At 36.4% G+C, this 14442-nt stretch overlaps 1 protein-coding gene across 1 annotated transcript; it reads right to left on the reverse strand.

The window, feature by feature from the left end:
- Positions 1 to 1557: 1557 nt before the first annotated feature.
- Positions 1558 to 6189, reverse strand: LOC148842199 (AP2-like ethylene-responsive transcription factor AIL1). The gene is made up of 9 exons (XM_088958805.1): positions 5617 to 6189; positions 4491 to 5127; positions 4273 to 4355; positions 4110 to 4118; positions 3862 to 3950; positions 3655 to 3728; positions 3440 to 3490; positions 3074 to 3150; positions 1558 to 2505 (listed from the first exon to the last, which is right to left on the reverse strand). Exons 1-9 carry the CDS (start codon positions 5771 to 5773, stop codon positions 1886 to 1888), a joined length of 1797 nt encoding a protein of 598 aa, XP_088814931.1. The 5' UTR covers positions 5774 to 6189; the 3' UTR covers positions 1558 to 1885.
- Positions 6190 to 14442: the final 8253 nt, after the last annotated feature.

Genomic DNA, 14442 nt, shown 5'->3' on the forward strand with positions numbered 1-14442 from the left:
TTTTCGATTCTCTAAGATAAAACAACCCCTCCCTCCAAAAGGCCCAAAACGTAGTAACGTACCTCTCAACTCTGATCCACATACAATCGAGACAAGAACAACTAATTCCACACTTAGGAGTTACGCCGTTATTACATGAAGCAAAAGGCAAAATTTTAGGCTTGGGAGAGTAGGATAGGACTCTAGCTGTAGACCCTGGTCCACACGCACACTCACGAAATATCATATCAGACCGAGTGGGCACATCATATGGACTACTGGGGCCACGTCTCATAGACGGTCTGAGGAGACGAGGCATCAATAGACCATGTTAAGTACGTGGCAGACATGCAGGGATCCAGCTAAAACAACCAGCAGGGCTCAATGGGCCCGACTAACAAGGAAAGGAGCAGTGGCGCATGCATGGCATGTTCATGTAGATGTGGCAGAGATGTAAGCATCACTTATATACCTAAATCTCTAGCTAAGTCCCTAATCAACCAAGGATGCATAGTGCGGTACAGTAGCAGCTGGGACTGGGAGGAGGTGGAACGCGGGGATAGATACTGAGGGAAGTCTGACAGCAGAGAGGCTACGTTGCTCTGCCAAGCACAGTGGGTTTGATGGAGAAATGTCTCTGCACCAAGTATCTTGTCCTATAGGTTGTTGTTTGGGTATAGACTCTAGACGACTGTATTATGAGTTAAGACTCTGCTCCTCTTTAAAACCCATCCCACCAATCCGTACCTTCATTCCACAGGCGATTTTCATCAGAAATCAGAAGATGATTCCTTATTTTCTTTTAAGCCAAAAGAAAGAAAAGAAAAAAAAAAGAACACGAGATGCATCACAGCATCAGCAAACAGAGTTAAAACAGGGCACACAGTTTTTTTTGGTATTCGGTGCTATGCACCATTATTAACTTCCCTCTAACCCCCTTTCCTCCACTAACCAACAAAGAACAAAAAGAAAAAAAAAAAAAGATAAAGGGAAGAGAACGAGGGGAAGGACCGAGTGGGGACCGAGCGTGTTGAGTTGAGCTAACTCTCTCTCTCTCTCTTGGAGGTTGGAACTGTGAAAGTGGAGGGATGAAGTAAGACTGAGTCAAAGATATACAAGTTGAGAAGTTCTTTGACCTCTTCTACGTAGGCGTCGCGTGGACGGCAAAGAATAAACAAAACGACGAGACGGCAGTCATGGATTGCATGGCAAACGCACTTTAGCAAAGCACGCTTGAAATTGTCGCATGCATGGGGAAGCGGAACTGTACTCCCCGGTCCCGGATTATATAGCATCTGAAATATCAACCATTCCATCATCTTCATCAAATCAGTATTCCATTTTGACGGCCTGAAGAAATCATCAGCCTGACAGAAAACGCCAAATTATCGTCTGGTCAAATTCTGCCTCATCAGGAATTCTTTTTTGGCAAGCAACACCGACATGAACATCCTTATCAGGAATTCAGGAATCAGGATATATACTGATAACATCTAAACTACGTACTACGTATACGTCTTTTGCCTGGTACAAAGTAATCTCCATACTTCAATCACAGAAAATTGAAAATATTCGATCTGGACACAATAGATCATACTTAATTAATATATATAAAAAAAAAATGATCATAGTAACATTTTCTGCTGCTTTTTTTTTTTTCAATTCTTTCTGTTCATTTTTCAGGTGTCACCGGAAACCGATTCTAAAAACGGTTCGACGGAAGAAGTTAATGAACACAGGGAACATTCAAAATTCTGTGTCACTACTCGAAATAGGCATCCTAGTTCACAACTCTTTTCTTCCTTTTGTTTGTACACAAATGAATGAATATTCATATCGCTATATGGTCTACCGTTGAAGCCTTTCATTAATTTTCGTCCACCACTCCTGATCCGGGTTCTTGGGTTTATTCATTCCACAATGCAAACATTGGAAGCTGATGAACCATCGAGAGATTCGCCGGCCTCCCTGCCACCACCCAGTTCACGTTGTCACCTCCGCCATTGCTCGTACTCTGCTCGCTACAATTAGTGCCGTTCTCATACTTGGAATTGTTCAGAGAGAAGAATGTCATCTGAGACTGAGAGAAATCTCCTCCGGCCCCACCATAGTCGTTACGCGACGTAACAATTTCTTTTGGGCTTTGTGGGTTAGAGGAATTTGGATTTCTCATTGACGATACCAAGGAGACGCTATCATTTGCGTTCACATTCTGCTGATGTTGGTGTTGTTCGTCGGTATTACTGTTTGTCCAAACCATGTCGCCGAAATCATCAGAAGGTTCACCATTGGTAATCGCAGGAGGTGGTTGATGAGGAGCTGAAGATGCACCGGAATTGTTTTCATCGGGAACCGGCGGAGTAGAGTCCTTAGGTGAGCGCTTTGCAAGATCACCAGTGATGAGGGTGGTGCTGGAGCAAATCCGCTTTACGTCATACTTGCTAATGTCGAAGTTGGTGACTGCGCTTGTCCCCCGGAACTTGATTGCTGCAATATCATACGCTTCGGCTGCTTCTTCTTGGGTGCCTATGCAGATAATCACAATATAAAACCCGCAACGTCAGAAAGCAACTCAAAATGAACCAACACGATAATGAACCAACTCAAAAACTAGTTACCCAAAAAACAGAAAGCAACTCAGAATGATCCTGTCAACAAGGACGAAACTGGTACATTTCTAACCTCTTAATCTTAATCCAAACAGATGCTATTAACAGAACCAGTCGCTGAGGCTCCATGTTTTCTTAAAACATTCTAGATTTTGAAGCCAAAAATTCATCGGGTGTAAAGACATAAAACCACTAGCTCTCTCGATGAATATATGAGAAAATTATAAAATATCATCATTCTAAGGCCATCCATGCAACCATATCTAACACACTAACAATTTAACATCACACACACCCAACATTTCAGTGCTTTAGGATGTGAAGATGAACAGCGTAACTGAGGTTGACAGCCTCAAATTCAAGCTCACTTTATTAGTACACATTCAAAAGAATTGAGCATGTTATAATTAACTTCCCCATAAAGCACTATTTGAGGATTGAGATACATATTAAGAAAGAGTCAAACAGAATGAGTAGAGACTCACTGAACGTTCCGAGGTACAAATCCTTGTTCCCTGCAACCCTTCCTATCCGAGCTTGCCACCTTCCATGTTGATGGTGCCTGTCAGCAGAGCTCAGGAGTGAACAAACCGAGATAAAAAGAAGTTAAGAACTATGAACGGGAAGTAGCTAGGTGCTTTGGTGGGTGGCGCCCTTAAATCTAATTTTAAATGCTTCTGAATAAATTTAACAATAAAATATTGTATATACTAATGTTGAGATATATGCGTAGTTAGGGACATTAATAATGTATGGGCATATAAAGTTTGTATATTATTGTAGATGGTAAGATCAAAAGCTGCAAATCAGTAAATAAAAAGAGTTCAGCAATAAAGTTGTTCTGCCACAACCTCGTCACTCCTCTGTATACAGACGCTCCTCTTGAGAAGCCACTGCTCTTCCTGAAAATACAACAAGAACAAATAATTGAAATGAAAAAGTTTAAGCATTATCCCATCATGACTCCCAATCGATTCATCAGAAATTGGAAATTTGTTTGTGTAGTGCAACACCCAGATGGGTTTTAAATAGTTTAAACTAAGTTCCATTGTTGGGAGGGAGAGACCTTCTTAAGTGGGCTACAAATTCCTGTCTGGTCATGTTTTTCATCTCTTCGAGCTCTTTCTCGTAACTGCTTAGCTGAGTTCCAAAAAGAGGGATAGAATATTAAATAAGTCAGTAGTGTCAACCAGTTACATAGTCAAGAGTCGATCGAGAATCCAGACAGAAGAAGTCTTGATAGGAAGAAAAATTCAATCACGTAAGCCTTTACCGGAAAATTAATATGGGTAGTAGGACCCCAGTACTTCAATGCCGCTAAGTCATAAGCTCGAGCTGCCTTTTCTTCATTATCATACCCACCTAATATTTATATAAAAGTCAATAAGTAAGCAATGCACGCAGCCCAACGTTCCTTACAATGGTGCACAGATGTATGTATATACCAAAAGGTTACATGATAAAAAGTGCAATACATAAAATGGATGAAAGAATAAACATGGAAACAGAAGCTCTGCTTACCGAGATAAACTGGTCGAGCGCATAAGCGGAAACAGAAGAAGATCGCCCCAGAAACCGAAATATAGCAGTTAGTGTATTCTTTCAGGAAAACAAAACAAATCGTCCATTTATGAAAAGAGAACATAAAAGAAGAAAATACAGATAGATTCTAAGTTACTCTCACCTTGTCTTCCTTTCCTCGTTTGTCCTTCCTTCCTGCAACTATTATCCCACAAATGGGCCTCATATCTTCCAGTCCATCGATGCCTTATCATTAAATAGGCAAAAAAACATTACTCAATAAAAGAAGATTAGAAGAAGAAGAAGAAGAACCCATTTCTCATAATATAATAAACTTCATCAGAATCGAAACCGGACAGGAGGATATATAAAATTACCCACCTCGTAACGCCACGGTATTGGGATGTTCTTTGTCCAAATGTATCGATTGATTTACGAGGCACCGGCTCTCGGGTGGCAGCTTTTCCAACAGGCCGTTTCCGGCTGTCAGACGCCGGCGGTGGCGATACAGCGGTGACTCCAGTCTGAGAACTGGGATTCATAGAGAGCGAGAGCGACTGAAAGTTACGGTTGTTGGCTTCAGTGGAAGATTTCTCACCTGAAAACGAAGTTTGGCGCAACCATGACTTGAACCCAGCAATTGACGTTGCACTATCAAGTTGAACATGGTATAGACTGTTACTGGGGTTGGGGTCAGCGGTTTGAAGGTGAACAGTTGGGAGTATGGTTTGTGGGTTTTCATTATAATGCAAGGATTGGATTAAGGAAGACTGGTCTGTAAGATTTTCTTCTATTTCTCTCTCTCCGTTACAGTTGAAAGCTGGAGGCACGTTCACATTTATTCTACAGCCATTATTAGGATTCTGATCTCTTTGATGGAAAACTTGTTGTTGGTTTTGATAGTAAACATTGCTATTCTCCTGAGAGGAGTTTGAGTAACCGCCCAAGAAATCTTCAAGCTTTGGTCCTTCTCTCTGTGAATTAGTTGCAGTAGCCATTGCGCTCTCATACCTCCAGTCTACAATCGACCCACCGTAGCAGAAGTTTAGTTGGAGTTATCTGAAGGAAGATGTAGCATGGAAAGAAAAAAAAAAAAAAATCTAATATCTACGATACTTATAATGAAGAAGCTCGTTTATACAGATCGTTAAGCAGCAGCAGAATCAGAGAAGAATTAAATGTGACAGCTTATTAGATAACTTAAGCTGCAAAGACTTTCCTGATACCAATAGTTATCTAAATTCTCCGTGTCATCAAACACAGAAGACCAGAGAAGAAAGGGGGGAGGTGGATTGAATGAAAAAAAAACAATGGTCGAATAAATAAGATGCATAGATCTACAACTATAAAACGTGTGTCAATGAATGAAGAATGCCAACGGATGAAGAAAAATGGTGAGGAAGAAGTTTGTAGAGACTGAGAATTACAAAAAACAAAAAGCAGAGAAAAAGAGAAAGGTAGAACAAAGAAACAGACACAAAGAAGACTGTTATTCATGTATGAGTACCTCCTCCATGAGACCGGCTGAAGGGATCCATGACACAGAGAGAGCCATCGGAACGCAATGGCATAACAGGTAAATGAGAGGAGAACCCCCCGTCTCCTCCAAAACCTTCACCGATCCTCGGGTGTGGCGTCAGAGAAAAACCCAACCAGTTACTCATGTTCTGGTCGGAAAAAAATAAGTCACAGAAACCCAAATCTCTATCCTTCAGCGGTTTGTTTTTTGAGCTCAAACTTCAAAGCTAGCCGAATTCAAGTAATAAGTCAAGAACAGAAATCGAAGAAGAAAGGAAAGCCCAGATAACCCATCATCATCACCATAAAAACCTAAAATTTTTAAAGCGCACAAGCGAGCAACGTTATTGATTCTCGTCTCACTTTCTCAAGAAATGGACCCTCGAACTGCGTTCCTCATCCCATTCTTTCGTTTTTTTATCTTTCTTTTTCTTCCCCTCCCCCCTGCAGAATTGTGGAATAGAGACGAAAATTCAGTGATGTATTGAAGAAAAAAGAAAAAAATGAGGAAAACTCGGGCCTCACTCCCTCAGGCAGTCAGGCCCTCATTTTCTTTACCTTTTTGCCGACCTCTGTATAAGTAAATTTGTAGTAGTGCACCACACGGTTCTGCCAACTTACCCGGACTGTCGATCTGATCTAATCCGGTCCATCCGATCTGATCCGGGCGTTGATAATGAAAGATAGAAGGTACCCAGCCACCATTGCCACCAAGGAGCAGATGGCAAAACCAAGGAGCGAAATCTACAATTTCCACTTGTCCAGACAGGGGAACAGATGGCAAAACCTCAACGGGAAAATTTAGGAAACACAAATTGGCACTGAATGCGTACTTTGGTGTTTGGCCTGGCACTGAACCATCCCAACGTGATTCGGGTTTGGTTTGGTTGGGTTGGTAGGGTTGAATCTGGATTCTGGTTCTTGGCGCAGTAATAATCTGAAACATGGGTTTAGTTGGTGTTCATGCAAACCGTCTGCTGTACTTTTTCAGTTTTTTTTTGTGCTGCACTACTCTTTGTGCACTCACAGATGTATAAAAATATACCCATGCATTTGATGCATATGATAGACCCCACATGGTCCATGTAAGGATGCCTGATTGTTGAATTATATGATGTTGCATGGAGCCGAGATGGGATGTTATGTGAACTCTAATTGAACAGAATAGTTAATATGGTGGATAGGTGTTGGGCAAAATGACATTACGCAAGCACATGATATAACCGTGAGATTGAGATTACATTGCATGCTGCCACTTTCTTGTTTTCTATGGGGATTGGCTCGAGTATGTGGCGATAGAGGCCTAGTAGTTGCCATCTGGTCTCATCACTTTACCACGTGGCATATACTCAGTAATAACGCCTCACATTTATAGTTGTCTCTACACATCTTATTTTGCTTGCGTACGCCTGTATTTCAAGGCAAGGTTTAGATAGAACTTTTAACCATCGTCTGTATGTATATGTAATCTTGAAGATGCATGCATGTGGGCCCCATTTTTGTTGCGAATCCTGTGCTCTCCGGAGCCAGGATTTTGCCTTTTTCTCAATCGAGGTTGCGTGGGTCCTCAGTCCTCTACATCTTGTGTATCATCATAGACTTGTTTTTTCCCTTTTCCTCTTAGCTTGAGTGCTTTGTGTAAATATGAGAATGGAGTGGGCCTCCACTCTCCGTTTAATGGTCCAATTACAACCCAAATGATGGGGCAGAAGACTATGCTTGCGGCCTTGAGCATGGCAGCATGGCAGCGTCGCTCACCAGTTGTGGAGGAATTCCCTCTCAATTCTTATTGACAAATGGGCGTGATGAGCTTTTAACTATAAAGTATGAAGATTAGGTGGAGGGTTTGGCCTTTTGGATGCTGCATGTGCTGGGCCCCCTATTGAACCATTCTCCAGAATAATGTCGACTGGCCCATACCCTAGAAAGAAACACTTAATTACTTATGATATAGTAACGGGTCTATTTGATTTCTAATAATGGGGGTTGACCGTTTGATCAATCTAGCATAGTAGAAGAAATATCTATAATATCAAAAGATTCAAAACGGAGCGCGGATCATATGCTTGTACCATGGTCAGTTCTGATGTCTCTCCTATCGTAGTAGTTAAAAAAAATGCTATGCAACTTGTAGACGGTGATAAAAAGGAGGTACATAGGCAGCACTGAATGAGTAATTAATAATATGTGTAACGGGGACCTGCCCTTTCCCAGTTCGCTGCCTCTGAGTTGAGGAGCATGGTAGTGTGGCAGTGTCCTAAGATCAATCATCTCATGCACAGCCATAGACATAGACAGACAAGCATACCTTTGTCTGACTGTACATAAATGAGGTGATCAGCATCGTCCCATATATAGCAAAGTACTCTACAGTCTATTTTGTTTTAACTTCTTCTAACGGGAAAGAGGAAAATATCAGGGAATACACTTTAAAGAAAAATTTTACCACAGATCGAATGATCTAAGAAGATGATATTTTGTTGGATTCGAATATTTCGTTTTTGGATTTTTTGATTGGATAATATAATAGGATTCAATTAAAAAGTAGATTGAACTTGGATCATCTTATCTGATCCGAAATGTCATATATATGTTATTTATTTACTAATTAAATAAATATTTATATATAATTTAAAAATATTAGTTTTTTTTTTGTTTTTTATATAAATTGTTTTGTTTTTCCTTTTAATAATCAATTATAAATTTTTAAAATGAAATCAGATTGGACCAGGTTTTTATATCCAACATCCTTAACGAATTTGGATTCAAATCAATATTTGTAAAGTTTGATTAGATCTTCAGATCAAATCTACGGTTTATAATATCATCAGATCAGATTTGGATATATCTTGATTATTTGCATCCCTAATCTCATCAAGTCAAGTGAAGAGTTGGAATTGCATACATGAATTCATTTTTTTGTCATGTAAAGTAAATTTTATATATATATGATAAAGTTTAAAGTAGATTTCTAAATTTTTAATTGTATATTAATATATTATGATAATCTACGTAATTTTTGGCTTCATGGAACTACATAATGGGGGTATATCCCATTCCCCTCCCCCTTAACACCCTGGGAGTCAAAGATATTACCAACTTAGCGATCATTAGTTGGTAAGTGGATTTGTAGTCAGGTTGTTTGATTTGGTGATAGGTGACTTTCCTAATAAGGCTATGTTTGGTTTAATAGGAAAAAATTATTTTAAAACTTTCCTTAGTCTCCTGCTACATATATTTTGTACGTGCTAATTCTAGATGATGATAATGATATTGATAATGTATTCAAAATTTTTTATAAACTTTACATATTTTTTATTTTTTGTTTTTTATTATTAATCGAATGTAGATTGAAAATTCAAATCTGACTACATAAACACATCATCCAAATATGTGTGAAGTTTCAAGTATCATTGATAAGCCTATTTTCTTGATCAGATTCTTCTTTTTGTAATATTTAATTTTTTTTCACCATTTATCAAAAAAATGTAATATTTAAATAGAAGGAATTGAATGGGGTGAAAAGTAGTAGTTCAATTTACAATTTAAACCATATAATTAAATAGGGACTATATTCAAAAATCAGTGTTATAGTCAAAAGAAAGTTCCACAATCTTATTCATATTTTTAATAGTAGTGTAAATATATAATTATAGATGTATTCAATTTTTTCTATAATTTTTTTTTTGTATTTTTGTGTATAAAAATAATTCTAACATGTCACACTTACTGTTTGCTTAATATACTAAATATATGGTAATATGCATGTGCCTAAATGTTTTTTTTTTGCAAAATTTATGTAGTTTTTTCATTTATGTATTTTATATTTTATTATCTTTTATTATTTATTTATAACATTAAAGGTTAACATATTTGACCCAAAATTTGAACTATTGATCTTTGCCAAACAGTAAAAATAATTTCATTTTTGGTTAGTTTTAAATTATGTATTCCATTTTCATTACCAATAAAAATTATTCTTTTTTTACACTTATTTTTTAATTTGATTAATAAAATATCATAAATGTGTCTAATTTTTTTACATTTTTGTAAGTTTTTATATTTATTTCTATTTTAAACTTTTTATTACCTGACTATGACTTCGTAGGTTGATCAATTTGATTTGGATGGTTGAATTGCTTAGCCACCACTTAGATTAAAAATTGTTTTGTATTTTAATTAGTTTTAAAATATATGAATTTATATTGTTAAAAATATTGACACATATCTAATTTAATAAAAGAAAATGAGAGTTAATAATTTAAATATAAGACTTAATGAAAGGGGATTAAATGAGGTGGGAAGTAATAATTGAAATTTATTTTCAAACTTACTGTGGACTAAATACACAATTATGGACATTTGTGTAGCCATTAAAAATTATAATAAAATGACTTTTATACCCTTTACCAAACAAAGAAGTAGAGGATAATTTTAATTCAAAAAAAATTCACATTGCATATATATATATATAATTACCAAAACCATGTAAATCTTTTAAATTTAAAGTCTAAATTCCAAAGCCTACCTATGAATATCCGATTATGATCATCCATGTCTTTCAGATTATTTAAAATTGGATTTATCTAGACTTGTGGACCCTCAATATAACGGGTTAAATTAGATGGGTGATACATATTCAAGGTGGCTGGTTTGGGTAAGCTTCAGATCTCTGCTTATATAGCATTCAGTTGCACATTAAGCCCATGCATTTATGTTTAAATTATAGGAGATATCAATGTATGATGGAATTTCGATGCTTTCACAATATGTGCAGAGTTTTTTCTTGCAAAGAATCCCATCGCAATTTGGGCACTTTTTTTTTTTTAATTTCTTTGACAAAAGCTCCACTATCATTACCAAAAATGCATAAATACCTGAAAATTTGAGATGGTATCAAAGCGTAAGCTTTTCGGTTAAGTGGTCCTTTGAGATGATATCGAAACTTGTTTAACCAAGTGGTCTAGTGTTTAATCATTGTCGCCCACATCTATAGTCAATTAAATTTAAGCACAAGGTATGGTGGGCTTGTGCTTGCCCAAACTTGAAGCCTGATGGGCTTTTGCACGAGGGGTTGTGTTAGAGAATAAAATCCTACTCAGTGACCTCACCTTTATCAAAATTTAATGGGTTCTAACAAGTCAAATTAAGTTTTAGCATCATAGAAATTGATAATATCCCTATCTAGTGAAAAGAAGAAAAAGAAAAAGAAAAAGAAACTATTTATATGATAAAAATGAAAAATGGTGTTTTTTTTTTTTTTTTTTTTTATTTCATACACTAGTTTAAAGGCATGCAAATAAATGATAAAGAAATAAGTTGATTTTATACAATCAAATTTAGGTTTTATGATTTACACGGAAACCAAGGCAAGTGTCGAATTTATAATAATAGAAATATACTTCTTTTTTACCAAAAACAAAATTTGCCTAAATTAAATATTGTGCAAAAAAAAATAGTACATGTAAGAAATTAGATGTAAAATTTACACATTTTTCATAAAATTATTAATGGTAAACAAGCAATATTATTATGTTGAGAGGTATCTTTGCCATTTGCTATTTTATTTTTATATACATACACGATGTTTATGTTGCATTCATTTTTCTAATATATGTGAATTATGAAAGCTAAAGGAATGAGGCACCAATTGGAATCCATATTGTATTCTAGTGAGGCGAGAATGGTGCAGTGCACCAAAATGCATTGCCTCCAAAATTGTGAGTTTGTGATGCATGTTCATTAGTAAAAAAACAACAAGGTTCCAATATGTGGCCTACTTTCAATGGATTTATGTTGACAAAAAGTTTTAAAGGAAAATAAAATGCAAGTGAGCAATGCAAAGTCGACGCATCAAAATCTGCTACTTACTATATGCCAATCTTCTTCAATCTTATAGGCTGAACACTGAAGTCAATTATAGGGTATTACAAAAATAGGTCAATTATAGTACTGACGGTATCATGATTCATGAATGAAGAGTTTGGCTCTTATACTTTGCGTTGTCAATGGGGAGAGGGGAAGATGGAGTCACCTAGCACGAAATGAACCTCTAAATATGGAGCATAAAAAAAAAACAAAGACACGAGTAGATTAGCCCAAGCTCTTGGAACATTGGAACTTGATTTCTCTGGATACGTCTGATATGTGTGTGTCAGTGTGTGATGGATATGATATTTTTATTTTTTAAGAAACTTGATTATATCAATGGGACTACAAGTCGGGTTACCCCCTGTAATTGAAAATTTTCAATTAAAGTGGGCGTAGATTTGTGCTCGAGTCCACTGAAAATTTTACGATTTTTCAATTCAACCCGGTTCAATTGCACCCCTACTTTTCATAGCTAGTTGGTCATCTCCAATAAGAGAGCAAAGTTAAGTAAGCGAAGGGCTATGTTATCTGTTTGTCAACAAACAAAAGGAATCAAGTAAAAAATAATAATAATAATGTTTATGTTCTGTCTGACTTCAATTCCGAAAATTTCCGTCTTCAAAATCCTTAAAAATCTCATTTAGAGAATTATCAAATGTATTTAGCATATTCATCTGATTCGTGTTTCTCGTGATCAGAATCACGTTTGACGTTGTCATGTACTCGTGTTTCCTCCAATCTACTAGGTATTTGGCATCATCATGTTTCCTCCCATCTTATTTTTTGTTTGAAAATGGTGTTACCACATAGACTGCTTTATGGGAAAACAGCACTGGTTTTGTTTAGTATTAGTGTTGTAAAATCATTTTCAGCATTGGTCTATATTATCTAACATCATTGTACCATTGGCAGCAATGGACTATTTTTTGAGAAAATATTAAATTTGACATTTCTTCATACCACACTTTTCCGATTTTCAATACATGGTCTGAAGCAACGTTTTTTTTTTTTTTTTTTTTTTCTGGAAAAATAGTACTAAATAAGAGACTTTTCTGATGTGGCACTTACAGGCGCCGCTTTTTTTTTTTTTTGAAAAACAGCATCAATGCCAAACACCTGTATATTCCAAAGGAAAATTAATACACATCAAGCCATGCCAACTCTAATAAATACAAATCTAGAAACAACTGTTAATTTATTATATTTTATATTTTATTATCTACATTATTATTTATTATATTTTAAAAAAATCTAGAAACAACTATTAATTTCCTAGAAAAAGGAAAATAAACCACATATGTGGCATGTGGATTGGGACCATGATTAGATTGATCACCTTTATTCTAACACAATCATCCAATCTATAGTTTGTTTGCCAATTGATGACCACGTTTTTTCATACTGAACTGATTCAGTCGGGGTTGTATTTTCATGTGCTTGAGATAGATAGAGAAGATAGGAAACAACTGTTAGTTTCCAAAAGAATAAGCCAGACCATTATGCCTGAGTGTGGAGGAAATACACAATAGTATACAACTCAATACAGTGATATAAAATCATAAAACCATGGAAAATGATAGCACGATATAGCAACACTTATAAACAAATAAAAGAGATCAAATTTCATTAAAAAATCCTAGAAAAGATTGAAGTCCACTCACTGTCGCTTGGTGCTTGTTGGGCTTGTGCTAAAGAGGTTGCTGATGATGATCAGCTGTTAGTTGCCGAACTTGAAAATTGGGCGTAATGGAAAATATATGTGAAATATTCATAAATTACAACAAAATAAAAGCTTGGTGCCACGAGATATTCTAACTAGTCCACAAATTGGTACTCACTACTCACTAGCTATACTAATAAAATAATATATATATATATATAAATATATGAAAACATAGGAAAAAAATTATCTATCACCAGTTATTGAGATTTTGTTGGTCACGGTGGTCGAACAAGAACAACAGCCAAAGTATAGTGAAGTCGGATGGCTGTGGTGACTGGTGAGTGGTGAAAAACTAAAAATATGAGAGTTTTGTTTGTTGAACGAAGAAAAAGGACGAAAGAAATGGATGAGAGATCGGATTCAGTCAGTGCAAGTAAGTGTTTACACCGTTAGAATAACCTCTCCCAACCTTGCATTGGGAGTATCTCTGAAGAAGATCAATATTTGCAATGCAAAGCTGTAAAGAGTGTTCGAATGAGTCTTGCACTGACTGAAGCTGAACTCAATGCATGTATTGTTATTTTAATGAAGCTCGTAGTGAAAATTGAAAGGATGAGCGATCTCATCCAAAGAAGTCAAAAAATCACTTCACAAAATAGCTCCATTGATAGGAGATTCCATCTTAAGTTAGAATAAATTTTTGGGAATAGTTGAACCCAAACGTGATTCTCATGTAGGAATGGCAATGAGGTGGGTTATGGCCGAGTTTTGCCTGACCTGTATTCGACCTTAAATTCAAATTCTCCATACCGTATCCGCCCTGAACCCTGACAGAGCTAAAGCCTAAAAGTCCTAACCCCATCCCCATCCCTGTGGGGAATGGGGATCCCCGACTTTGCCCCACCCCTCCCTAGTGATTCTTACTTGTATAATTATAAATTTTTTTTTTTTGAAATCTACCTAAAATTATTTTATATTATATAATGTAATATAGTATAATATACTATATAATACTATATTATAATAAAATATAGGTCAGCATATATATATATATAATGTTATATAATATAGTTGGACAAATACCACCCCCCCGTCCCCAACCCTAGAGTTTTGGGTTTTCCCCAAACCCCAATCAATGGTAAAAAGCCCGCGTCGATTGAGACAGGTGCGGGGTAGGGCCCCACAGGTATGGGTCAAATTGCCATCTTTATTCTCATCTGGATAACCAAATTTTGTAACGAGCCTTAAAACGAGGCTGAAGATTACAATGGGTTCCATTGT

The sequence above is a fragment of the Nelumbo lutea genome, chromosome 8, assembly GCF_056320005.1.
Source record: "Nelumbo lutea isolate HS-2025 chromosome 8, American lotus-T2T, whole genome shotgun sequence".
Taxonomy (NCBI): Eukaryota; Viridiplantae; Streptophyta; class Magnoliopsida; order Proteales; family Nelumbonaceae; genus Nelumbo; species Nelumbo lutea.

Bases quoted from the DNA above. Each gene is read 5' to 3' on its own strand.
- LOC148842199 (XM_088958805.1), bottom strand. From the start codon at position 5,773: ATGAGTAACTGGTTGGGTTTTTCTCTGACGCCACACCCGAGGATCGGT. The intron at 4,356-4,490 runs GTGGGTAATTTT...TTTAATGATAAG, and splicing joins CAATACCGTGGCGTTACGAG to GCATCGATGGACTGGAAGAT. The intron at 3,151-3,439 runs GTTGTGGCAGAA...CTCTGCTGACAG, and splicing joins GTATACAGAGGAGTGACGAG to GCACCATCAACATGGAAGGT.